Source organism: Trachypithecus francoisi, unplaced genomic scaffold, assembly GCF_009764315.1.
Source record: "Trachypithecus francoisi isolate TF-2019V2 unplaced genomic scaffold, Tfra_2.0 Lachesis_group10, whole genome shotgun sequence".
NCBI classification, from domain to species: domain Eukaryota; kingdom Metazoa; phylum Chordata; class Mammalia; order Primates; family Cercopithecidae; genus Trachypithecus; species Trachypithecus francoisi.
The window spans coordinates 97,324,070-97,350,700 of record NW_022681455.1 but is presented as its reverse complement, the minus strand read 5'-3'; the positions used below and the strand labels follow the sequence as shown (position 1 = coordinate 97,350,700).

At 52.7% G+C, this 26,631-nt stretch overlaps 1 protein-coding gene across 10 annotated transcripts in view; it reads right to left on the bottom strand.

Moving 5' to 3' along the window:
- Positions 1-26,631, bottom strand: part of SLC12A3 (solute carrier family 12 member 3) — a 50,440-nt gene that overhangs the window by 9,780 nt on the left and 14,029 nt on the right. For 3 of the 10 annotated variants that reach the window (XM_033218475.1, XM_033218480.1, XM_033218476.1), the window contains 15 exons: positions 26,399-26,506; positions 25,794-25,917; positions 23,593-23,694; positions 22,204-22,359; positions 21,060-21,159; positions 19,954-20,065; positions 19,435-19,575; positions 18,202-18,308; positions 15,862-15,944; positions 13,405-13,482; positions 12,524-12,625; positions 10,973-11,084; positions 5,280-5,366; positions 2,463-2,598; positions 499-566 (listed from right to left, as the gene is read on the bottom strand). In XM_033218475.1, coding sequence (XP_033074366.1) covers positions 499-566; positions 2,463-2,598; positions 5,280-5,366; positions 10,973-11,084; positions 12,524-12,625; positions 13,405-13,482; positions 15,862-15,944; positions 18,202-18,308; positions 19,435-19,575; positions 19,954-20,065; positions 21,060-21,159; positions 22,204-22,359; positions 23,593-23,694; positions 25,794-25,917; positions 26,399-26,506 — 1,616 coding nt within the window. Of the gene's footprint in view, positions 1-498; positions 567-2,462; positions 2,599-2,734; positions 2,880-5,279; positions 5,367-10,972; positions 11,085-12,523; positions 12,626-13,116; positions 13,301-13,404; positions 13,483-15,861; positions 15,945-18,201; positions 18,309-19,434; positions 19,576-19,953; positions 20,066-21,059; positions 21,160-22,203; positions 22,360-23,592; positions 23,695-25,793; positions 25,918-26,398; positions 26,507-26,631 lie in introns of those variants that run through there. The other 7 variants (XM_033218477.1, XM_033218478.1, XR_004438927.1 and 4 more) reach the window with 6 other exon arrangements.

Below are 26,631 nucleotides of genomic sequence, written 5' to 3'. Positions count from 1 at the left end.
CTGGCGAACACACCCCAGGGGTGGCTCAGAACTGGACGTGGGTCCAGTAGGAATAGCCAGGGCTGGGGTAGGCCTCTGTTTCTGTTGCTCAGGCTTGGAACTAACATCAGTTGGGAATGGCCGATAGCCAAGGAGGGCCAAGTGATTCCTGAACAACCAGGAGTCAATGTCCCTCTGGAAAGAGCTGGGTTCCCTCTTTGCCAAGTGGAATTTGGTAGGAAAAGGCAGTCAACAGGAAAAAGCAATGACAAGGGGCGGTCACTGATGCCTGGGACACGTGAGGCCCTTGACCCCTGCCAGCTGGAGCTCAGGTATAGGGCAGGCTCAGGCCCAGCCACGTGCTGAGAATCACCAGAGCTATGTTTATGGGAACTTTGGCCCTTCTGCTTCACAGGGGAAGGCTCGGGGCCTCCGTGGTGCCCCCGCTGAGCCCCTTCCCAGACCTGAGACACCTGACTCTTGACAGACTGGTCCTCCCACCAGCCAGGTACTACTTACATGACGATGAGAGCAGCGTCTCGGGAGTAATCCAGCAGAATCTCATTCAGCCTCACCTGCCGAAGGGACTGGGCGGGAGAAAGCCGAGTGGTCACTTCCCATATCCTCGAGGTCACTCGACCCTTCACCACGTCCATGGCCTCGTTAACATTTTCAACTGGATTCACGATTTACTTGTAGACTCTCCTGCCTCATAAATTCATATAGACTCTCCTGCCTCCAGGAAGAAGGGGACCCTCAGAGTAATGGGGCACTAAGCTCACCTCCGCCAAGAAGCCTTCCATAGTTTTTCCTTGCCTGACTTTATGACCATAACCAGCGGGTTAGAGGGAAGAAAGAACACCTTACTAGGTTCAGATCTCAGCTCTCACATTTTGTAGCAGAGAGAACTTGAACAAGCCAGGTTGCCTTCCTGACCTTCATTGTCTTCATCTGTTAAATGGGTATGATGATACCTTCTCCAGGGGAATTTGGGGAGGATCAAATGAGACAACCTATGGAAAAGCAGCCGGCAGAGGGCCCGGTACACGAAAAATACTCTAGAAAAGACAGGGGAGCTCGGAGCAGGGACAGGTCACCCCACTTCTTCTGTAACAGAGTATTGGAAGGTCTCCTTCAGACACGAGGTTTTATTCAGCATTTTCCAAAGAGCCAGATGGCTGCGTGGGCCCGTTGGGGCAGGGTCTTGGGGCTGACAGATTAGGGAAGTCCCCAAAGCTTTCGTGGGACTGGGTTGGGGGTGGGAGACTCCTTCCAATCCAAGGCCTATCTCAAATTGTTCAGAAATGATTGACATGCATGCTCTGATCATGGACGGATGCCCTATCCTAGAGACCAGGAGACTCAGGGGAAGGGAGTTCACCTGGGGAAGGGATTCTGGACTTTGCACTGTAGTTATTTGGGGCGTACAAGTGCTTGTTGTGGGAAGTGTCCTGCACATCATAGGATGTTTGCCAGCATCCCAGGTCTCTCCTCACTGCCTGACAGTAGCAAACCCCACCCCCGAGTTGTGACAAGCAAAAATGTCTCCAGAGGTTGCCAAATGTCGCCCAGGGGGTAACATCTCTCGTGGTGGAGAATGACTGACACTGGGGGTAGAAGTGGGACCCGCCTCCTGACCCCATCGCCCGCACTCCTAGAGCCCACTCCACCTTGACACAGTCACAGCACAGCTACAGGAGGAGGCCACACCCTCTCTTAGCCCTTAGAGTTCTGAAGGTGCTGTCCAGGAAGGGGCTCTGAGCTGTGGCAAGGGTAGGGTCTATAGAGGCAAAGCAGGAAAGGTCAGGCAGCTGTGGTGGCACACAGGACACATTTTTTTTTTTTCCTTTGAGATGAACTCTCACTCTGTTGCCCAGGCTGGAATGCAATGGCACGATCTTGGCTCACTGCAACCTCTCCCTCCCAGGTTCAAGTGATTCTCCTGCCTCAGTCTCTCAACTAGCTGGAATTACAAGCGCCTGCCACCATGCCCAGCTAATTTGTTTTTGTATTTTTAGTAGAGATGGGGTCTCACCATGTTGGCCAGGCTGGTCATGAACTCCTGACCTCAAGTGATCCACCTGCCTCGGCCTCCCAAGGTGCCAGGATTACAGGGGTGAGCCAGCACGCCTGGCCTAACAGGACAGATTATGCCCTGGCCATCACTATGAGTCTCAGGAGTCTCTTCCACTCGGCATAGGGGAAGAGGGGAGGAGAAGGAGGACTCCGGGCAGGTCATGTCCACTGCCGGAGCTCACTCAAGATGGGCAGGGGGACCAGGCTTCCAGGTGAGGAGAGCACTGAGCTCCACAGCCAGGTTACCCAGCAGCCTGAGCGATGGTGGTTTGAGGATCCCTCAGGGGCTGGAGTGGAAGGCAGGGTGGAGGATCGAGGGGAGCGGCTGGGGGAGCTCAAGACATGCGGGACAGCCGTCCCTGACCCAGTGATGTGCCGCGTTTCCCACCCCCACCCCTCTCCCGCACCTTGACTCTGTTCTTCCTCATCTCCTCATCTGAGATCTTCCAGGGGCAGTCCCGCCGCATCTCGTTGACAGTGGCCTCGTCCTTGAAGCCATCATTCAGACGGAAGGGTGCAATCATGTCCTCAAACCTCTTGGTGCTGGGGACGAGAGAGTGGGTTGAGGCCGGCTGAGATGATAACCCCATCTCCAGGGGTGCCAGGTCCCTGCAGGGAGCTGGCAGTGGTGCCACAGCTCCCATTTTCAGGCCGAAACGCATCGGACAGTGCCACTTACAAAGTGGCCTCCATGTTGAATTCAGCTCTGAAGGCTGGGTCTGGCATCAACCGGACTTTCACAAGTTGCTCACAACCACTGACCTGTGACCCACTCGACCATCCAGCAGGTATTTACAGGCAATGATTCTGTACCAGGCTCCATCCTACACAACAGTGACCAAATCAGATTGTGTTCCCAGTCCTCACGGAGCCACGGTAATAAGCAAGTAGCAAATAAATGTGAAGTGGAAGCTTTATGAAGGGATAACCAAGTACTGGGACAAAGAATAACGGGTAGGGAAGGCCCTTCTGGGACCTAAGGAAGTCTGTCCTTGCAAAGCCAGCTGTGCACGGGACAGGGTGCTGAAGCGAACAGAACTGAACGTGCAGAGGCCCCGAGGCAGAGCGTGTTTGGCTCATATGAGGAGCAGTGAAGGAGCCTGTGTGCTGGAGCGAGGTGAGTGCAGGGAAGGGTGGGCGGAGGTGAGGACAGGCAGGCAGTGAGGGCCTAGTCGGGCAGGGCTTCCCTATCTGCTCCAAGTGAGACCAGAAGCTGCTGGGGGGTCTTCTGTGCGATGTGATTCACATCATTAAACACAGAGATTTAGGGTTGGGGCCGGGCACGGTGGCTCACACCTGTAATCCCAGCACTTTGGGAGGCCGACGCAGGTGGATCACCTGAGGTCAGGAGTTCGAGATCAGCCTGGCCGACATGATGAAACCCCGTCTCTACTAAAAATACAAAAATTAGCCAGGTGTGGTGGCACACGCCAGTAATCCCAGCTACTCAGGAGGCTGAGGCAGGAGATGGAACTACTGTACTCTAACCTGGGTGATGGAGTGAGACTCTGACTCAAAAAAAAAAATAAAAGAGATGTAGGGCTGATCAGCATTCAGATGATGCCATCTGCTATCTGAAGCCACAGGGATGGATGAGCTCACCTGGGACAGAGTAAAGGGAGAGAACGGAAGAGGGTCAGGGCCGAACCCCAAGGATGCCAGCAAGGGCAAGTGAGGTCAAGGAGGAAGAGCCAGCAGAGGAACTGGAGGAAGGGCCCCTGATGCAGGAGGAAACCAGCGGAGGGGGTGTCTTGGAAGCCAAAAGAAGGCACGATCTTAAGAAAGATCACTGTCAAGTACAGCTGAAAGGTGGAGAGAGAGGACAGAAACGAACTCCGTGGGTGTGGCAACGTGGAGGTCACTGATGATGCTGGCAAGAGTGGTCTCAGACAACAGGGGCAGTGGGTTGGGAGCAGGAAGATTAGGGGAGGGGAGGAGGCGTTGACAAAGTGCAAACATCTTAGAGTCTGGCTGTGCCAAGGAGAGAAATGGTCCAGGAGCTGGAGGCAGATGAAAGGTCAATGGAGGGGATTTTTAAAATAAGATGCTAGGCTAGGCGCAGTGGCTCACGCCTGTAATCTCAGCACTTTGGGAGGCCAAGGCAGGTGGGTCACCTGAGGTCAGGAGTTTGAGACCAGCCTGGCCAACATGGTGAAACCCCATTTCTACTAAAAATACCAAATTTGGCTGGGCACAGTGGCGTGCACCATTATCCCAGCTACTCGGGAGGATGAGGCAGAAGAATCGCTTGAACCTGGGAGGCAGAGGTTGCAGTGAGCTGAGATCACATCATTGCACTCCAGCCTGGGTGACAGAGCAAGACTCTGTCTCATAAATAAATAAATAAATAAATATCAGATGCTAAATGGGGTCTGTATGTTGCTCCTGCTGTCTCTTCTGCCTAGAAGATCTCACTCATCTCTTTTTGATCACTGAGGCCAGCCTTTCTCAAGGGTTTGCTTTTCCACCAACAGAGACAACCCTACTCTCCTTGGCACCCTGATCTGTCTCTGCAGCATTGCGACTGCCCTTGGCATGCACCAGCCTGCAGCTATGCTTGGAGGATGGGGCTGCAGATTCCTCATCTCTGCCTCTGCAGCACCGAGCACAGCTCCTAACAAACGGTTGGAGCCAATGTATCCATCACTATTACATAGCTCCTTTCTGCTTGTCTTGATTTCCTTCCCTGTCGATGAGGGACATCCTTATGGCTGGGAGATGTAAGAGAAAAGTTAGGGCTAGCAGGTCAGGAGGAGACATACTTTAGTGAGGAGAGAGTCCTGGAAAACCTCATGCACACTGATTGACAAAATGCAAATCCTGTTTGTAAGTGTCTTATTTGAAGAAGATGAAGTTATACCATTTGGAAAGCAAACAGTCCCTGCTGAACCTACCACCGGTCATTGCTACAAATTCACACAGGGATTTGCTTAAAGTCTGTGCTCTTGCCCTTGCGTGGAAGGAGGAAGGAAGCTGTTGCCCACGTCACTCACCTTTTCCCCACTCCCAGCACCAATGTGTTAACACAACGTCAGGGGCTGCCGCCACCTTGCCCAGGGTCCCTCAGCCCCAGGGAGCGAACATGCCCCGGCCACAGCCACTACAGAAGTTGTGCCCTCTGACACATCTAGGAAGGGCTTGGAGGAGAGCCCCTTGCTCCCAGCTTATTCAGGAAAAAGGGGACAGCTGGCCCTTCTGCCTGGAAGCTCCAAAACAGAACTTACTGCTCAGCCCGAGGGAGCTGGTTGATGTCAGGGAGGATGTGGACTTCATGGAATCCCAGTCGGAACTTGCTCAGCAGAGAAATGATCCTGGAGGACACATGGAGAGGTTTATTGTTATCACATTTTCTTGAGACAGAGTTTTGCTCTGTCTCCCAAGCTGGAATGCAGTGGTGTAATCTCGGTTCACTGCAACCTCTGCCTCCCAGGTTCAAGCGTTCTCATGCCCCAGCCTCCCAAGTAGTTGGGATTACAGATGTGTGCACTGTGCTTGGCTAATTTTTGTATTTTTAGTAGACACAGGGTTTCGCCATGTTGGCCTCAGGTGATCCTCCTGCCTCGGTCTCCCAAAGTGCTGGCATTATAGGTGGGAGCCACCATGCCCAGCCTGAGAGTTTTAAAAATGTATTCATTCATTCAAATAATTTTTACTGAGCACCTACTGACTACATAGCAGTGAGGAAAACAGATTAAAGCCTGCCCTTGTGGAACACAGGGGTAGGGGCAGACAGGAAATGAATACCCATAAAATGGGGTAGATGATGACAAGTGAAACGGAAAAGTAATTGACCAGACTTTCCCAAGTATCTGGTGGCCATCTCTACTAGCGCACCCCAAATTTTCACATGTCTACGCAGCTGCTGAGGGTCTTGTTACCATGCTGATTCTGATTCAGCTGGTCTGGCGTGGGGCCTGGGATTCTGCATTTGTAACACACTCCCAGGGATGCAATGCTGCTGGTCCACAGACAACACTTTGAGTAACAAAGGTCTAAGGGATAGGAAAGTTGAATAAAGGAAATTATAGAGTGGCTGAGGAAGCAAAGATAACACACAAGAAACTAGGTACAGAATCAGGAGTAGCAAGACAGACGGCACTGACTTTGCATCTAACAGGGAAGGAGAAGCCCACTGTGGTTTGTAGCAGTCAGAGAAGACTTCACAGAGGTGGCAGTCTGGCTGGATGGTGAATGAGGGGTAGGACTGTTACAGGCCAAAGCGGGTGGGGCAGGGGAGGGTCTACACTGAAATCACCCAAGGAGCCTTCAAAACAATATACCTGCTGAGCGCGGTGGCTCACGCCTGTAATCCCAGCACTTTGGGTGCTGAGATTACACCTGAGAATACACACCTGCTGAGGCAGATGGATCACCTGAGGTCAGGAGTTCGAGACCAGCCTGGTCATCATGACAAAATGCCATCTCTACTAAAAATACAAAAATTAGCCAGGTGTGGTGGCCTGCACCTAAAATTCCAGATACTCGAGAGGCTGAGGTAGGAGAATTGTTTGAACTCGGGAGGCGGATGTTGCAGTGAGCTGAGATTATGCCATTGCATTCCAGCCTGGGCAACAGAGCGAGACTCCATCTCAAAACAAACAAACAAAAAACAATACACCTGGCAGGGCATGGTGGCTCACACTTGTAATCCCAGCACTTTGGGAGGCCAAGGTGGGCAGATCATGAGGTCAGGAGATCAAGACCATCCTGACTGACACGGTGAAACCCCATCTCTACTAAAAATACAAAAAAATTAGCCAGGTGCGGTGGCAGGAGCCTGTAGTCCCAGTTACTCGGGAGGCTGAGGCAGGAGAATCGCTTGAACCCAGGAGGCGGAGGTTGCCGTGAGCTGCAATCACACGACTGCACTCCAGCCTGGGTGACAGAGCGAGACTCTATCTCAGAAAACAAAACAAAACAAAAACAAACCAACAAACAAAAAAATACACCTGCCTGGGCCCTCCCCCACCCCCTTGCCCACCATTGAGTCAGAAGCCCAGGGAAGGACGTGGTTTTGGCAATGCCCCACATGATTCCGATGTGCCAGTCTGGTTAGGGACCACTGGACTGGTTGGTGGGGAACAGTCAAAATGAGGGAAGGCATCGGGGTCCAGGGGGTGAAACAGGGCAGTGAGGAGCTGGCTGGGATGCACAGAGTGTGCTGGGAGAGAGGAAGAAAAGGGAGACAAGCCTGGAGGACCAGGCTGGGGCCCAGCAGTCAAGCCGCTGCTGGTCCCTGATCTTGGGGAGTGAAATTTTGAAAGCAGGGCCGTGGGCAGATTTGTTTGGTGTACAGTAGCAGCGGAGGCTGGCAAGCCTGGGCTGTGCCTAGGCAAGGGCAGCATAGATCTGCCCCAGGATTATGTAGAGAGCAGAGGATGTGGCCCACCAAGGGACAGAGGGAGGCAGAGGAAGGGTTACATAACCCTCCCGCCAAGGGCATGCTGTTGACCCAGGCTGCCATAGCTTTGAGCTATACCAAACCTACTGAACCCAGCTTCCATTCACAGCCAGCACAGGAAGCAGAGACTGCAGAGCAATCTCGTATCTTATTTACTTTTTGGAGATCACAGAGAAGTCAAATGCTGCTTTTCCTAAGCAACACCTTCCTTAGCATTGCTGAAAAGGGGCTTTCCCAGGAGAAGTTCTTAGTGGGGGTGAGGAGAAAGCAATAGATTGCTGGGTTTCCCTTAACTCACCTGTGGGTGACTAGAGAGTGGAGCATGGGAGGCCATCCTGGCATAGGACCAGGTGGTGTGGGCTGGGAGATCCCCTCCTACTATGACCCTGGGGCATCACAGCCAGGATAGTTGCAAAGGACACTAGCGACCGGGCAGGGGTTCTTCTCTTCAGCTAATTAATTGGATGACTTTGGGCAAACCGCCCCATCTGTCTGTACCCTTCAGCCAACCTCCAGCCTACCATCTCCCACCTCACCTGACCTTGCTCAAAGCAGCAGCTGCCCAATTCCACCTGCCGACACCTGTCAACTCCACACTTGTGTGCCACCTGCCTTACTATTTACTTCCTTTTCTGTTTAAATCAACTCACATTCTGAATTAGATGCTTTTTTTTTTTTTGAGATGGAGTCTTGTTCTGTCGCCCAGGGTGGAGTACGGTGGCGCAATCTTGGCTCACTGCAACCTTCGCCTCCTGGGTTCAAGTAATCCTCCTGTTTCAGCCTCCTGAGTAGCTGGGACTGCAGGCACATGCCACCATGCCAAGCTAATTTTTGTATTTTTAGTAGAGGTGGGGTTTCACCATATTGGTCAGCCTGGTCTTGAACTTCTGACCTCAGGTGATTCGTCCACCTCGGCCTCCCAAAGTGCTGAGATTGCAGGCATAAGCCACTACGCCTGGCCCAAACTTAGATACATTTCAAAGGGAAATTTTATATCATGATTTTATTTATTTGTTTAAATTTTACTTTATTTTTATTATTAAAAAATAGAGACAGTATCTGTTCTGTCACCCAGGCTAGAGTGCAGTGGTGTAATCATAGCTCACTGCAGCCTTGATCTGGGCTCAGTGATCCTCCTGCCTCAGCCTCAAGTAGCTAGGACTACAGGCACATGCCACCATTCAGTTAATTTTTTTTTAAGTTTTTTGGTAGAGACAGGCTTTCACTGTGTTGCCCAGCCTGGTCTCAAACTCTCGGCTTCAAGCAATCCCCTGCCTTGGCCTGCTGCCAGAGTGCCAGGATTTACAGGCAGAACCACTGTGCCCAGTCAACATCACAATTTTAAACAGAAAACCAGCACCTCTTGCCAGGAAGAGGCGACCAATAAAATCCATGTTGATAAACCAGGGTCACTAAGTTCTGACTAGATGCCATTGCCTGCCAAGCCCATGTGTGCAGCCTACTCCTCTTGCTCAGGGAGACAAACACAGGTTACCAAAGGGAAGGACAGGTCAAGGCTAAACCAGGACCTTCTGCAGAATCAGCCCCAGAATTGGAGGATAATTAAAAGGCACTTCTCACCAAAAGACTCAGTGGTATTTGCTGCCTTAACCCCTGGCCACTAAAGTCACCTCTTGTCTCACCAGAGCCTGCATCCCATGCATTGGGGACATTGCCTTAAAGCAGGGGCCCCTGACCCCCAGGGCTGGCAAAAGGTACCAGCCATGGCCTGTTAGGAACCGGGTGCATGGCAGTGAACGAAGCTTCATCTGTGTTTACAGCCACTCCTCATCGCTTGCTTTACCATCTGAGCTCTGCCTCCTGTCAGATCAGCAGTGGCATTAGACTCTTAGAGGGCCATGAACCCTCTTACAGGATCTTAGAGGGCCAAGAACCCTCCTGATGATCTGTCACTGTCTCCAATCACCCCCAGATGGAACCATCTAGTTGCAGGAAAACAAGCTCAGGGCTCCCCCTGATTCTACATTATGGTGAGTTGTATAATTTTTAAATTATATATTACCATATAATCATAATAGAAATAAAGTGCACAATAAATGTAATGAGCTTGAATCATCCCAAAACCACTACTCTCTCCCCAGTCTGTGGAAAAATTGTTTTCCATGAAACCGGTCCCTGGTGCCAAAAGGGTTGGGGACTGCTGCCCTAAAGGATTCTAGCCCCTACTTCATTTCTCAGGAGGAGGCGTGTTCTCTATCCTTCATTTCCCTTTTTCAAAAAATTATATATATTTAAATTTTTAAATACATATACAATATTTATATAAAAGTTTAAAATATTAGCCAGGCGTAGTGGCTCACACCTGTAATCCCAGCACTTTGGGAGGCCAAGGTGGGCGGATCACTTGAGGTCAGGAGTTCAAGACTGGCCTAGCCAACATGGTGAAACCCTGTCTCTAGGCCGGGCGCGGTGGCTCAAGCCTGTAATCCCAGCACTTTGGGAGGCCGAGACGGGTGGATCACGAGGTCAGGAGATCGAGACCATCCTGGCTAACACGGTGAAACCCTGTCTCTACTAAAAAATATATAAAAAATTAGCCGGGCGAGGTGGCGGGCGCCTGTAGTCCCAGCTACTCGGGAGGCTGAGGCAGGAGAATGGCATGAACCCGGGAGGCGGAGCTTGCAGTGAGCTGAGATCCGGCCACAGCACTCTAGCCTGGGCGACAGAGCGAGACTCCGTCTCAAAAAAAAAAAAAAGAAACCCTGTCTCTACTAAAAATACAAAAAAATTATCTGGGCATGGTAGCACATGCCTCTAATCCCAGTTACTAGGGAGGCTGAAGCAGGAGAATTGCTTGAACCTGGGGGGCGGAGGTTGCAATGAGCTGAGAGCCAGTCACTGCACTCCAGCCTGGGTGACAGAGCGAGAATCTGTCTCAAAAGAAAAAAATATATTAAAATATATAAAAATTTAAAATATAGAGACAGGATTTTGCCATGTCACCCAGGTTGGTCTCGATCCAACTGCCTTGGCCCAGCCCATCCTTCATTTCATACAAGTTCCTCCTGGAGATTTGTTTTTTGTTTTTGTTTTTTATCTTTTTTTTCAATTTTTCTTGCCTTTTTTTAACTTTCAATTTAAAAAATAGATTCCTTTTCTTTCTTATTTTTATGCTTCTTGTTGTCCAAACCCAGAGATTTCTAACTTTACAACCTAACTCCCTTCCCTGTCTAGCAAAGCCTAGGGCATCTGCATTTTATTGAAGTGGGCAGGAAACCAGAGCAACTTCTGGAATGGAGAGAAACCTGCTCCTGCTCCTGCTCCTGCTCCTGCTCCTGCTCCTGCTCCTGCTCCTGCTCCTGCTCCTGCTCCTGCTCCTGCTCCTGCTCCTGCCCACTGCCATGGCCTGGAGAGAGCTGGCCCTGGGTTTTGGGACAATCTCAGAGCCCACCTGGGGGCGGTGGCAGAGGATCGGGGCAGGGGAACAGTCTTGGGTGGAGCTAAGATGGCACTGGTCCCTGCAGCAGTCGCCCGGGGCCAGCCCTCCGCACTTACGCCTTTCTCTCCTGGTCCATTCTGTTAATCTGGCCGCCTACGAACACACGGATCTTACATTTGCTCCACCTCTTCTTGCGGCCAAGGAGATAGGGAATGAGGAGGGTGAGGCCTGGCAAGGAGAGTCCCCGTGAGTCATGACAAGAATACACTCAGGACAGAGCACTATGTGGGTTCCTGCCCCGCTCTGCCATTAGCAAACCCCTTCCTCTCCTCGCTGGACCTCAGTCGACCCATCTGTATAATGAACAAGCCTGACTAAACCCAAGATGCACATGGTGCTCTGTGGGGTAGGGTTTATTTGTGCTTGTGCAGTGTATTTAAATAAACAAACTGGCATCCGGGCGCTGTGGCTCATGCCTATAATCCCAGCACTTTGGGAGGCCAAGGCAGGCAGATCACCTAAGGTCAGGAGTTCGAGACCATCCTGGCCAACATCCAACATCGTAAAACCCTATCTCTACTAAAAACACAAAAAATTAGCCAGGCCTGATGGTGCACGCCTGTAATCCCAGTTACTCAGGAGGAGAGGCAGGAGAATCGCTTGAACCCACGAGGCAGAGGTTGCAGTGAGCCAAGATCCTGCCATTGCACTCCAGCCTGGGCAACAGAGTGAGACTCCATCTCAATAAATAAATAAATAAATAAATAAGCAAGCTGGGCATGGTGGCAGGTGCCTATAGTTCCAGCTACTCGGGAGGCTGAGGCAGGGGAATCGCTTGAACCCGGGAGGCGAAGGTTGCAGTGAGCTGACATCATGCCACTGCACTCCAGCCTGGGTGACAAAGCGAGACTCCATCTCAAAAAGAAGTAAAAAAAAAAAAAAGTTGTCATTTCATAATTGAGGAGTTTCACATAAAAATCGAGGAGTCCAGGTCATTGGCAGTTCTTGAAGAGTGAATATTTGACCAGTGTGTGGGAGCCCTCAGCCCTCTCTGTTGTCTCTCCACACAAGACCAAGGAGTAGCTGTCACATATCACCTTGTAATCCTCGGTGCCTCAGTTTCCTTACTTATAAAGGGGAGTTAATCATGACAGCTCCTACCTGGGGACTGCATTAGGTAGGGAATTCCCTGTCAGGCAGGTAGTAAGTGCTCAGCCTATTTCGGCAATTATTAATAGGATTCATTCCATTGGAGCAAAGATATTTTCTTTCTATCTGTGACTCTATCAAAGGTAGGAGGAATAAAGCTGAAAGTCACTTTTTTTTTTTAATGGGAAAGGGTATTTTTCATTGTGAAGTGAAAAATATTCCTCTAGCCTTCCTGGGCACCGCCCATTTCCCCATTGATATCACCTGCCTGTGCCCCAAGGGCCATCCAGTCAGAAGATTCCATCTTATGGCGACTTCAGCTCTTCTCTCAAAGTTTCCCATTTAATAACCAAAAAACTAGAGGCCAGACAGAGGGGTCCCTCCAGGCTCCCCTGAGCTCACTGGTGGGCCCAGGAGCCCCTGTTCCCTTTGAAAGCAGGCCAGGAAGGAAAGGGAAGGAAGACCACCCCCACCCCGCCCCCGCCGGGCAGGGGGGCTGATCCAAGGGGGGCACTGACCTCCGTCATCAAACAGCCAGTAGATGTCAATGGTCTTCTTGCCTTGCTCCGACTGGAAGACAGTGGTGGCCTGCTCCTCCTGCACCAGGGCCTCGGGGTCCACTGCAGGAGGTGGGGACGGGTCAGAGCAGAGCCAGCTGCCGCGCATCATGGCAGGCCTGGCCCAGGGCCCCACCAACACCCCTTCTGATGCTGAACACGGGTTCTCTGGCAGATGGAACAGGAACCGGGGCCCAGGATGCTCAGTGCTGTGATGTGCCCCTGACCTGCTCTCAGCTTCTCTCTTCCGGGATTCTGGTGAGTACTGGAGGTGGAGGCAGTCCCAGAGCCCTCTGGGTAGGTAGGGAAATGCAGTCTCCATTCCCTTAAACACCTCCCTGCACCCTTCACAAATGCCCATAGGAGCCCTCCTGCCTGCACTGCAGGCCCCCTGCCTCCCCGGGTGATGGTGGGAGAGGACGAAGGAAAATCCTGCCGCACCCTGCATGGCCTTGGCAGGGGTGGGACAAGGGCCCCAGAGCCTGCTAGGTGGGTCCCCATGATTCTCTGACCCTGAATTCTCCACCTCCTGGCAATCTTTTTTCCTTTTTTGAGACAGGGTCTGGCATCACCCAGACTGGCATGTAGTGGTGTGGTCACAGCTCACTGCAGCCTGGAATTCCTGCCTCAGCTTCCCACAGTGCTGGGATTACAGGTGTGAGCCACTGCGCCTGGCTGCTGGCAATCTTTGACATGGCCAAGCCCCTCCAGTTCCCAACTCCAGTTACTCAGGCACCACTGTTACAAGAAAAAACCACCTTCCTCAACCAAGGTCCCAGGTGGCCCACCCCTAGCTGCCCCACAGGACGAGAGTGCCCTGAGCTCTGAGTGGGAACACTGACAAGCGCCAGAGACTGATGGCCTGGCACCTCTGGCGCTGGCTTCCTTCCCGTCCTCCGCTGGGTCAAACACGGGGTTAACTGCAAAAGAAGAGGCAGCTTTGTTCACAGGCTCTCCTTGTCTGAGGGCACCATGGGTTCCTCCTTGACAGGGCTCCCTTAATGCCAGGAAGAAAGTCCCAAGGCCCCGCCTGGCCTCCACGGCCCCACTGCACCTTGCCCTGGCTTCCCTCTGACCTGCCTCCTGCCCAGCTCCTCACACTCCAGTCATGCCTGGCCTGTCAAACAGGCCACGTACATCCCCACCTTGGGCCATGGTGGTGGGTGCGCCCCGAGCTGGAACATACTCTCCCTAGCCTTGGCCTCCTCAGCAAGAGGCCCCCTCCTGAGGGAGGCCTTCCCTGGCCACTACGCCCTGCACCCATTTTCTCAAGACACGCTCATGATCTGAGATGACTTATGGGCCCACTGGGAAGCATCTGCTTTTCCCTCCGGAGTGTCAGCTTCTCAAGAGCAGAGGCTTTTTGGCTTTGCTGTGCCTGTAACCCCAGCACCAAGAGCAGCGTTGGTCAGGAGCGGAGTTACTGCTCCGTAAATAGTGGTTGCATAAATAGTTATTGACCAGCTGCTGTGTGCCAGGCATGCACTCAGCAACGGCACAAATGAATGGACCCAGCCCCTGGCTGCAAGAGACGTGGACTGCAAGCTCCCAGTCTCTCCAGCACCGCCTCCCATTTGTTGCCATAAACGTTATTGCTTTCACACCTCTAGATATTTCCTTTTTTTGTTTGTTTGTTTTTTGAGACAGAGTCTTTCTCTGTCACCCAGGCTGGAGTGCAGTGGTACAGTCATGGCTCACTGCAGCCTCAAACTCCTGGGCTCAAGCCATCCTCCCACCTCAGCTTCCCAAGTAGCTGGGATGCCAGGCATGTGCCACCACACCTGGTTAATTTTTTATTTTTAGTAGAGACGGGGTCTTGGTATGTCACCTAGTCTGGTCTTGAACTCCTAGACTCAAGCGATCCACCTGCCTCTGCCTCCCAAAGTGCTGGGATTACAGACACGAGCCACCACACCCAGCCTCTCTAAATATTTTTTAATTCAGAGTCTGCAGTCATATATGACTTTAAAATGCAAAACATATCCCTATTCAGGGGACCAAAATGCCCAGTTCCCATGGTCATTATGTATTCTCTTTTTTTTTTTTTGCTGACCTCAAGGAATTTACATTCTGCTTTACTACATTGCAATAATGTTCGCTCAGTAGCACTTTGTTTTGTTATAAGTTCAAAGAAAATTCTCAACATGATATGTACATTTAAACTTAACATTAACCAAGTCCTGAATCATTACTTTTGTCTTATTGCAAATCTAATTTTATTTACCGTAAAAACCACTTCCATCTATATATTGAGTGAGGAGTGGGAATTACGTCTTTCTATTAACTGGATGATGATATGGACAAACAGATGCTAATATGGCAGCTGTTCAAGTACTTTATTTTATTCCATTGGGGAGATTGGTCTCATAATATCCATAGCATGATTTTTTTTCCCAGTCATTATGTATTTTCATATTCTGGCATCTTCCTGCAGGCATTTTCCTCTCCCCTCTTTCCTGGTTTTCTATTACATCCCTTTTTTTTTTTTTTTTTTTTTTTTGAGATGGAGTCTTGCTCTTATCACCCAGGCTGGAGTGCAATGGCGTGATCTCGGCTCACTACAACATCCACCTCCTAAGTTCAAGTGATTCTCCTGCCTCAGCTTCCCAAGTAGCTGGGGTTATAGGTGTGCACCACCCCTACACCCAGCTAATTTTTGTATTTTTCATAGTGACAGGGTTTCACCATGTTGGCCAGGCTGGTCGTGAACTCCTGACCTCAGGTGATCCACCCGCCTTGGCCTCCCCAAGTGCTGGGATTACAGGCGTGAACCACCGTGTCTGGCCTATATTAGATCCTTTTGCCCTGACCCGATTGTGATTCGGGGAACTCTGAGTTCCAGTCCTGGCTCTGCCCCAGCTGGGAAGCATGACCTTGAATGAGTTGCCTTCTCTCTCTGGGAAACCTTATGGGCTCTAATGGACCATTAAGAGGCGGGCAGATCACGAGGTCAGGAGATCGAGACCATTCTGGCTAACACGGTGAAACCCTGTCTCTACTAAAAATACAAAAAATTAGCCAGGCATGGTGGCAGGCACCTGTAGTCCCAGCTACTGGGGAGGCTGAGGCAGGAGAATGGTGTGAACCCGGGAGGTGGAGCTTGCAGTGAGCTGAGATCACCCCACTGCACTCCAGCGTGGGCGACAGAGGGAGACTCTGTCTCAGAAAAAAAAAAAAAAAAAAAGAGGTGATTTTCTATGAGTCTGTAACCTTTTATTTCTTACTCATTTTTCCCTCTGTCATTAAAGAAAAAAAATAGGTTCTAGAACTTTCTGGGAGTGGGCGGGGCATGTACTCACTGTGGGCCTGCATCATCTTGGACACATTGAGTCCCTCCCGCATCCTCATGACACACACACCATAGTTGAAATCAAAGGCATCGCTGGAAAGAGAGGAGGTGAGGTCCAGCTTCTCCCCGAGACCCCACCAGGGAGGTGACATGGCACCCAGTAGACCAGATGTCTAGGGTTGGTTCTGCCTCCTACCACACCCTTTCTGTTCTCTGGGCCTCAGTTTCCCCATCTGTATACTGTACAGGCAGAATTGGAGAGTACCCCAGGACTCCTCTAGCTCTACAGTCTGTGGCACTGTGGATCCTGCAGATCCGGTACTCAGGGGAACCAAGTCAGCCCTGTCCTCCTGATACATTTGTTTTTTTTTTTTTTTTTTTTTTTTTTTGAGATGGAGTCTCGCTCTGTCACCCAGGCTGGAGTGCAGTGGCCGGATCTCAGCTCACTGCAAGCTCCGCCTCCCGGGTTCACGCCATTCTCCTGCCTCAGCCTCCAGAGTAGCTGGGACTACAGGCGCCGCCACCTCGCCCGGCTAGTTTTTTATATTTTTAATAGAGATGGGGTTTCACCGTGTTAGCCAGGATGGTCTCGATCTCCTGACCTTGTGATCCGCCCGTCTTGGCCTCCCAAAGTGCTGGGATTACAGGCTTGAGCCACCGCGCCCGGCCCCTCCTGATACATTTGGATAATTCCTCCCAACTCTGCCCATGGAGGTGGGGATGGTAATTATTACCTCCATTCTATGGATGCAAAAACTGAGTTTTGGAGAGTAACTTGCCCATGATCACATAGCTAAGGGAGTGAGCAGCTGGGATTAGAATCATATGGCTGAGACTGTAGACCAAAGGACAGACATGCTCATAAGAAAAGCTTTACTCCTGCAATAGGCTGTCTATAAAGATGTCTGGAGGCCGGGAGCAGTGGCTCATGCCTGTAATCCCAGCACTTGATCTGCCCAGATCAAGGCAGGCAGATCACCTGAGGTCAGGAGTTCGAGACCAGCCTGACCAACATGGTGAAACCCCATTTCTACTAAAAAATACAAAAATTAGCCGGGCGTGGTGGAGTGCACCTGTAATCCCAGCTACTCTGAAGGCTGAGGCGAGAGAATCACTTGAACCTGGGAGGCAGAGGTTGTGGTGAACCAAGATCGCACCATTGCACTCCAGCCTGGGCAACAGAACGAGACTCTGCCTCAAAAATAAAAATAATAAAATAAAATAAATTTTAAAAATTAAAGGTATCTGGAAGACTCTTGTTCCAAAGATGTATGTACTGCCTGATTGACACAGTGCCCAAGAGCCCACCCACCACTGGGGTTTGGGCCAATGGGCTGTGCATTGCCCTTCCTGGGCTCCTTAGATCACATATCTCTGGGAAAGGACCTTTCAGGCCCTGCTTTTTGAAGGTTTGGAATGTTGGAGGTGGAGAGAGGCTGGAGATCAGGTATTCTATCAGTTGCTGCTGTAATTCTGTTAGCAGCAGCTGAGAGGATTGCTCTGAGTCCTACAGCTGGTTAACAGCATACCTGGAAGCAGGTCCCAGGGCCCCAGCCCTCAGCTTCGTGTTGTTCAGTGATACCATACACAACAACATCAACACAGAAAAGCCACTCAGGCAGGCATCTCTGGACCTCACACAGCAAGTGCTGATAAGAGTTTGGAGTCAGCCCTGAAGTCCCCAGGGAGTTCGGTCCTCAGGGCCTGGTTTCACTTCCCTGTTCAGGGGCACCGCCTCAGAGTTCTTGACTGGCTCCCTGGCCACCTTCTGGAGCCCACAGGGAGGCATGAGGTTCTCACCTAAAAACTCACGTTTGCAGTTCCTCTGAAAAATTAAAAGATCTGGCAACACTGGGCCCACATTGCCGCATGGGCACTAGAGCCCATCCTGCATGGACACGAGTCAAGTAGGAGCCACTCTCGCTGGGTTGCCACAGTCTCCACTGCTCCCTATCACCCCATGCCTGGCCCGCTTCACTCATGGTGCTACCTGCCTGGCCCCAGATGGCTTTGGTGTCCATGACTCATAGGTCAGAGACGGGCATCTTCAGCCTCAGCCTGTTTCTTCTTTAGCTGTGAGCAAATGGACTCAACTTCTTTTTCAAAGACAGGGTCTTGCTCCTTCGCCTAGGCTGGAGTGCAGCAATGCGATCTTCGCTCACTGTAGCCTCCAACTCCTGGGCTCAAGTGAGCTTCCTGCCTCAGCCTTCCATGTAGCTGGGACTACAGATGCCAGCCACTTTGCCCAGCAGGACTCAACTGTTTAAGCACCCACTACTTCTTTTCCACTTCTCAAGGCCCAGTGTCCCAAATTAACAGATCCCAAGCCCCTTCCTCTACCCCGACTCACTGGAGGATGCCAATGTAGTCTTCCACTGTGGCTGGGTGGGCCGACTGCCAGTTCTTCTTGAACCCGACCACCAGAATGTTGGGCTTCATTCTTCCGAGACCTGCGGCCTGCCAGGGGATAGGGGTGAGATGGGGAACCCATCAGAGGGGCAGAGTTGGTGATCCGCCTGGCCAGAGGCCCCAGCTTTCTTATGTCTCCAGATGTGCTGATGCTCAAAAAATATATATATATATGTATACAATCTTAAAAAAATTTGTTTTGCACAAAACAAAACTTTATTGGGAGAAAGATGGCTGATGGGAGGAAATATCTGAATTCCAGAATCCTCAATTCTAGTTCTCGCTTGGTCACCAACACCCTACATCCCTCCCAGGGCTCCCAAAAGTTAGAATTGGCCAAGGTGACACCAGCCCCCACAGGCTTCCAGGTCAGTTTCCCAGGTCCTGGGCATTCCGAAAAAGTGCCCAGAATCAGCACATTGGAGACATAAGAAAGCTGGGGCTCTCGTCAGGCATGGTAGCTCATGCCTGTAAACCCAGCACTCCAGGGAGCCGAGGCAGATGGATCACCGGAGGTCAGGAGTTTCAGACCAGCCTGGCCAACATGGTGAAACCTCGTCTCTACTAAAAACACAAAAAAATTGGCCGGGCGCGGTGGCTCAAGCCTGTAATCCCAGCACTTTGGGAGGCCGAGACGGGCGGATCACGAGGTCAGGAGATCGAGACCATCCTGGCTAATACGGCGAAACCCCGTCTCTACTAAAAAATACAAAAAACTAGCCGGGCGACGAGGCGGGCGCCTGTAGTCCCAGCTACTCGGGAGGCTGAGACAGGAGAATGGCGTGAACCCGGGAGGCGGAGCTTGCAGTGAGCTGAGAGCCGGCACTGCACTCCAGCCTGGGCGGCAGAGCAAGACTCCGTCTCAAAAAAAAAAAAAAAAACCACAAAAAAATTAGCCAGGCATGGTGGCGGGTGCCTGTAATCCCAGCTACTCAGGAGGCTGAGGCAGTAGATTCGCTTGAACCTGGGAGGCAGAAGTTGTTGCAGTGAGCTGAGATTGCACCACTGCACTCCAGCCTGGGTGACAAGCAAAACAAGTCTCAAAAAAAAAAAAAAAGTTGGGGCTCTTTCTGCAGCAAAAGAGGCTTAAGCAAAAGGGCCCCCAAGACTTTCTGCCTTCCAGGTTGTGCCACCGATGCATAAGTCCTGTAGGGGAGCCCCCAGTCCACGGCACCTGCATGAGGATCTGGACGCCTTTGCGGAGGTCCTCAGCAATTACGTCCGAGTAGAAGGCCTTGATCTTCCTCTTGTTCAGCCACTTGGTGTGCCCATTGGTGATGAGCTGGAGCTCAGGCATCCTCTGCTTGTGGGGTCCCTATGGGTGGGTGGGACAGGGGACATCACTGGCTGCCTTCACCCTCCAGCCTGAGATTCAGCCCCTCTCCTGCCCTGGAGGCTGCCCCAGGGACTTGGCAGCACCCACGGTGCCCTTTTCTTTTGCCCAGATAAGGGAAACACAAGGAGTGGGGGAGACAGTGGGGAGGAAGGGAGAGGGAGGGAGCAGAAAAGAGGCAGGGAAGCTGGGGGAGAAGCCAGCAAGAGGGGCCAGGAGGGGGAGAGAATGGGGTCCATGGGGGTGCCTGGCTGGGCACCCCTTGCTCCGCATCCCCTCGGCCCCCACTCTGTGGGTTGACATCACACACAGGCGGCTCCCCCAGGAGTACTGCCCTGCGCCCCTCCAGGGGCCACTCACGATGAGCACATGGCCGCAGATCATCAGGCTGAGGTTCCGGGTGAAGGTGCCCACAAAGTCCACCAGGGCCGGGCGGAAGTTGGGGGGCCCCGTGAGCACCAGGCACTGGGGGCTGAGGAGGGAAGGGAAAAGGGCAGGAACCATCAGGAGAGAGCCCATGGGGGTCTGGGTAGGAAAGGCACCTCCCAGGCTCCCTGAATGGTGGTGTGGCCACCAGCATGACCCTACATGCTTGGGGCCTTGGCTTCCCGCCTATAAATCCAGGGTGACTTTTGGGGCCCTTCCTGCTCTTTTGGTGACCTCCACACTAGTCTCTCTGGTCCTTCCTGCTCAGGCCCCCAAATGCTACCCCCCATGCTTCTCCCCTGCCCTGTCCTGCCTAGCCCAGCACGGTGGGGGAAAGAACAAAGCCTGGGAGTGAGGAAGTCCGTCACTTTCAAACTCATCAGTTACCCAGGCAGGTTACTCAAGAGGCAGCAGATGACAGTGGTCAAGGGCCATGACCTGAGTCAACTGGAGCCAGACTTAATCAGCCACTCACCAGCTGTGTGACCTGGGGCCAGTTACTTAACCTCTCTGTGCCTCAGTGTTCTTGTCCATGACTGGGTTAGTAATTTCCTGGACCTCAGCCAGTTCTTGTAAGGCTGTGTAAGAAACTTTGCAAGCACCTGGCTCATGGTAAGCATGACAAAAATAGATATTGCCAATAATTATTAGGATCTGGTGGGAAGGGGATGGCAGGTGCATAATCCTCCTTGACAAAGAGGGGAATCCGCTTTGAAGGGTACCCAGGGGAGGTTCGTCACCATTGGTCCCAGGGATACTGTGATGGGAGCTGCAGCAACAATCACCTCGAAAACAAAGCACATTTCCACTGTGGAAACTGAGGCATGGAGAGGCCCCTTGACTTGCTTGGTCCCCATCAGGATATGCCCACCCCTATCTCGTGGCGGCTGGGTGGCTCCTCCACCTCTGTTCCCTCTCAGTGGAGGCTGCACACACCCTGGGTCTGCCTGGGTCAGGTGACAGGTCTGGGCTTGGAAACTCCCAGGGTGGAGCCATCACCGGCCCCGGGGTCCCAGGTGGGTCCCGGCAGCTCTGCTCACCGGTAGTTCTTGATGTGGTCTTCCACCTCATTGAGGCCCACTGAGTAGCTCAGGGCCAGGTTGTAGGAGCCGGCCTGTACCGAGGAGCCCCAATTTACCTCTGGGGGAGCAAGGGAGAGCAGTGTTAGGAATCAGTAGAAGAAACCAGACATGCGGAGGGATGGAGGCAATGTTGGCCTTCTCGAGGCACTGGGCACCCGTGGGAGCAGGGCCACCTGGCGTGGGCAGCCTATAGGGTGGAGACCTACAGACCGTGTGGCTGCATGTTGAAAAATTACACATCAAGGCCAGGCACGGTGGCTCACACCTGTAATCCCAGCACTTTGGGAGGCTGAGGTGGGTGGATCACCTGAGGTTAGCAGTTCGAGACCAGCCTGGCCAATATGGTGAAACCCTGTCTCTACTAAAAATACAAAAGTTAGCCAGGTGTGGTGGCACACACCTGTAATCCCAGCTACTCAGGAGGCTGAGGCAGGAGAATTGCTTGAACCCGGGAGGTGGAGGTTGCAGTGAGCCGAGACTGTGCCACTGCACTCCAGCCTGGGTGACAGAATGAGACTCTGCCCCCCAGTGCCCCCTCAAAAAAGTTATACATCAAGCTCCACACAATATCCTCCTGCCTTGCCAAGCCTTCATGATGGCCTAGAAGCCCAGGTTGAGACTTAGAATCCCAGGCTTTTTCAGAGCCCTGTTTCCCGTCCTTAGGTCACTGCCACCCCAGGGTCCCTGCCTGCAGACAAGTAGAGACCTTGCTCGGAGTCCAAAATTTGTCTGCCTGCCATCCACACAGACAGCCCTCGGCCCTGAGGCCTAGGTGTGCACAGCAGCCTGCTGACCCTTCTTGGGGGACAGCCCTAGGGAAGAGGCCAACGTAGGCCCTGGAAGCTCACTCAGGGTCCTTTGGACAGGGGATTCCCAGGTCCTGGGTGCCCAGGGATGGCTTAGAAGACGAGGCATGGGCCCTGAGTGGGGACGTCCCTTGGGGTTCCTTGCCACATGGGGAGGGATGAAGGTGAGGGGCAGAGAGGGGCCCTGGACAGCACAGAGCCTGACTCAGGGCTCTCCAGCCAGGGGCAGAGGGCAGGGCCGCCTGCATGGCTACCCTGGGGGAGGAGGGCTGCAGCCTCGCAGCTGAGATGCACACCTGGCTTCTTGTAGATCACATAGAGCAGGAGGAAGAGCACCACACCGATGGCGATGAGGGCCGCCCACCAGGTGAGGAGGAACATGATGACCACGGAGATGATAGCCCCGAACAGCGCCGCCCACTTGTTGTAGTACTGGAATGAAGGTCTCCACCCTGGGCCGAGGGCACCAATCAGTGGACATGCCTGGCACTCTGGAGCCTCCTTCTAGGCCAGAGCTGCTGGGCAGGGCCTGGCAGTAATGCGAGCAGTGTCCAGAGCTGGGGTCCCAGCTTGTACCCGCCAGCCATGAGCACCACCCACCCTGCCTCCTGGGGCTGGGTCTACAGGCTCTGGGGCAAACCACACACCTGCCTCGGCTGGCATTTCACCAGGAGCATCCAGCTCTGGCCAAATACGGCCACAGGACATCCCATGTCAGCAACAGCACCAGCTCCCATGGTGCCAAGGGGGTGAGATGGAGGGGGAAGGACATGATTCTGCCTGCCACCAGCAGGCCAGGCCAGGGCTGCCACTAGTGACAGCTGCCTCATGGCGCAACTCCAGGGCCATCATGAACATTGGGGTCTATGTAAAAGGTGGCCTGGTAAAAGGCAATGGCAATTTGGAGCTAGTTAGAAAAAGTTTTCCTCAAGACGAGAGTTACCATCTGCCAGAAGTTTTCCATCATAAACATGCAAATGTCTGAAATCTATGATATGAATGGTGCCTCCTAGAGTTACAGTGTGCAACCTGCAGCACTGCGTGTGACAGTCTAGCTGTGACTTTGGGCAATTATCTTTCTCTGAGGAATCAGACTCCCGATTCCTGTAAAACTGGGGAAGGGAAAGACTGGAAAACCTCTACAGATGGTAAACAATGTATGAATCCGTGTAAAGTGCACGCTGTCGGTGCTTGAGAAAGGACAGCCGCTATTATTATTATCATTATTATTATTACTATTATTTGAGACAGAGCCTTGCTCTGTCACCCAGGCTGGAGTGTAATGGTGCCATCTCGGCTCACTGTAACCACCCCTTTCCCAGTTCAAGTGATTCTCCTGCCTCAGCCACCAGAATAGCTGGGATTACGGGTGCCTGCCACCATGCCCGGCTAATTTTTGTATTTTTGTAGAGACAGGGTTTCACCATGTTGGCCAGGCTGGTCACAAACTCCTGACCTCAAGTGATCTGCCCACCTCAGCCTCCCAAAAATGCTAGGATTACAGGCGTGAGCCACCACGCCCAGCCGAGAGCTATTATTCTATTAATGTTCCCTTTCAATGGTTTTAAATGGAGAGGTGACCTTGGGCTGCCGACCTCCACCCGTGCCTCGCACTCCCACCCCATGTTCCATTTCCCCCTAGCCCCTGGGTGCCGCCTCCTGAGGTGGGTAAAGGGTTTGCTTACCAGGCGAGTTGGTGATGGAGGCGTGGAAGCAGCTGAAGTTGATGAGGGCATAGGAGCAGAGGAAGAAGTTGGAAATGATGGGGGCTATGGTGTTGAGCTCAGCTTCAGGAACCCAGGGAGAGAGAGGACAGCCTGTTGGGCAACTCTGCCAAGGACTGATTTGGCACTCTCCTTCCCAGGGTGGGGGACCCCAGATAGGCCACCAAGGCTCAGTCAGTCTCAACCTTCTCATCTGTGAAATGGGTCCATCTCATCTGTGAAATGGGTCCATCCTTTTGTGAAGCTCCAAGGGATAGTGCATGCAAACTGTAAACACCCAGCTTTTAAGACAGTGGGGGTCAGTGTGACAGTAGACCCCACCAGGCTATGGGATGACCAAGGGTAGTTGCTATCATACTGTTTTGAACACAAATGACAGCAAGAAATACTTTTTTTTTTTTTTTGAGACAGAGTCTTGCTTGTTGCCCAGGCTGGAGTGCAGTGGCATGATCTCGGCTCACTGCAACCTCTGCCTCCTGGGCTCAAGCAGTTCTCCTGCCTCAGCCTCCCTAGTAGCTTGGATTACAGGTGTGCACCAACATGCCCAGCTAATTTTTGTATTTTTAGTAGAAACGGTTTCACCATGTTGGCCAGGCTGGTCTCAAACTCCTGACCTCAAATGATCTGCCTGCCTCGGCCTCCTAAAGTGCTGAGATTACAGGCGTGAGCCATTGCGCCCAGCCAGAAATATATTTTGCAATGTGACCCAGGACAGCTAAGGCCGTAGCACAGCTCCACCCCAGTGGTACCCCAGTGTTCACCCACCCAAGAACTGCTTCCTCTTCCCCGTCTCCCTGTTACCCTCCCCTGCCACTGCCCCCAGCACCCCAGATAAACTTTCACATATGAATCCTTGTCTTGGGGCCTGCTTCTGGTGATCCCAAAACACAGTGTGCACCAATGTGCCAGGTCCTCTGTCCATGATTTCATATAATCACCTAAGAACCCTGCCCGGATCCTCAGTCTGAAGTCAAGTCAGACCCACCCAGATGAAAGGACATCGAATCTGAATCAGGGTACATTGCAGGGAAATGTGTTTCTGGGCCCCGGTGAGCAGGAAGCAGAGACAGGGCCAGAGAATATCAAGTCTGACCAGATTTTTCCATCCTTGCCACCTCTTCATGTGGTTCAGGACTCAGTAGCACCCGGTGTCTGGAAAGCTTCCCTTGGGTAATAGTGACTAGGCTATCAGGGCAAATCTCATGGACTGTGATGCCAGCCTGAACAGCATGGATTCACTGGTGGCAGGAGGGTGCCCATGAGCCCAGGGAGGCTGGCCAGTAGTCTACCCCCACCCCACTCCTGTATAGGGAGCAGGGGCCAGGGGACATCATGTCGCAGCATGGCTACCTCTCTCCTAGCGAGTTCTGCCTCCATAGCTAAGTAAATTAGGCAAGTACCGGGTGTGTGCACATGTGAGTGTGTGTGCACATGTGAGTGTGTGCATATATGAATGCATGTAGATCTTCCTGCACACGTGGTATTTTCCTGCCCATCTGAGACACACCTGTTAGGCACTATTGCTCCCATTCTGCAGATGAGAAAAATGAGGCTCAGAGAGGTGAAGTAACTTGTCTAAGGTCACACAACTGGCACATGGCAAAGCCTGGATAGGAAGTTGATCTAATGAACTGATTACCTGGGCTCTTTTCTCCTAAGATATCTGCCATCTTGAAGCCCAAGGAGTCTAGAAGGCCTAGGTCTGACGAACTGGGTTATCTAGTTTATATACCTATGAGGATACTGATCAGCCATTGGTATCCCATCCCAAGGAGGGACCAGTCAGCTTGTCCCATGCTCCAAAGGTGTTCTGGGGGTTTGTTTAGACCCAGGGAAGGGGGATGCTAGCTGCCAGGACACGCGAATGCAGACTGGGGGAACAGGTAAGTTCTAACAAAGCAGAAGGCTCTGCTGCCTGACATGGTTTGGGAGCCACCTGCCTGGAGGTGGGAAGGGGAAGGATCACATGACCCCCCGATGTCTCCTCCCAGGTGGGGCCTCACCCCTCAAGACTTAGCCTCTGAGTGCCCACTAATTGTCAGGCCAGGCGGGGCTCTGGGGCAGGGAGATGAGGAGGCAAGAGAAAAGCCCGGCCCCCATGACCCTCATGGCCGGCCAGGGGAACAGGAGGCCAGGCCCTGTGAGCGCTGGCAGAGCCTTACCGATGATGATGAAGGCCACGGCGATGGTATAGGCCAGCAGGTAGCCGCGCACGGGCTCCTTGTTCTTGCCGTAGCCTTTGCCGAAGAAGCCGATCAGTGGGTACAGCTGGTCCTCGCAAAGGCACTGCAGCACCAGAGGCCTCACTCACCCCCAGGCTGGAAACTGCCACCTCCCCTCCCCTGGGGCCACCTGAGCTCCAGCCCTGGCTCGGTGCCCTCTGTGACCTCCCCAACCTGGGTCCTGGTGTCTGTTTCTATTAAACAGGGATGATCACTCTCCCTCCGCCCTACTGTGAAGACAGTAAAAGGGCATGACCGGGGCGTGGATGGCTTTGGGTAGAGCTTGAATGGTGGAGTTGCGGACAGGATGCAGGTGGCACAGGTGGGAGTTTGGGGTGGGGGCTGCAGGTGTTCGTCAAGTCACACCACTGGAAGGCGCTGCTTCCTTCAAGAGTTTGCTGATAGCTCCTTTTCCCTTCTGGCTAGAGACCCCGGGCTAATGACACCTTCCGCTGTTTGTAGCAGTCAGCCAGGTACCCGCCTGATTGTGCCTCTAGCCCAGGCTCCTCACCCCCCATCATCTCGACCCCTTTCTGTGGCCTCACCTGGAAGACTTTGGCAGCAGAGACAAGGCAGGCCAGGGCGGAGGAGAGGGTGGCCCCGAAGATGCCAGCCGTGATCAGGGGCGCGAAGCCTGACACCATGCTCATGGTCTGTGGGGATTTGGGGCTCAGGGACTCCGTGGTGGGGGGCTGAGCCAGGAGCCCCCATCTGTGGCAACTCATTCCCTACTGTGTGCAGGGGCTGGGTCCTGAGCCTCCATCTGAGTCCAGGACCC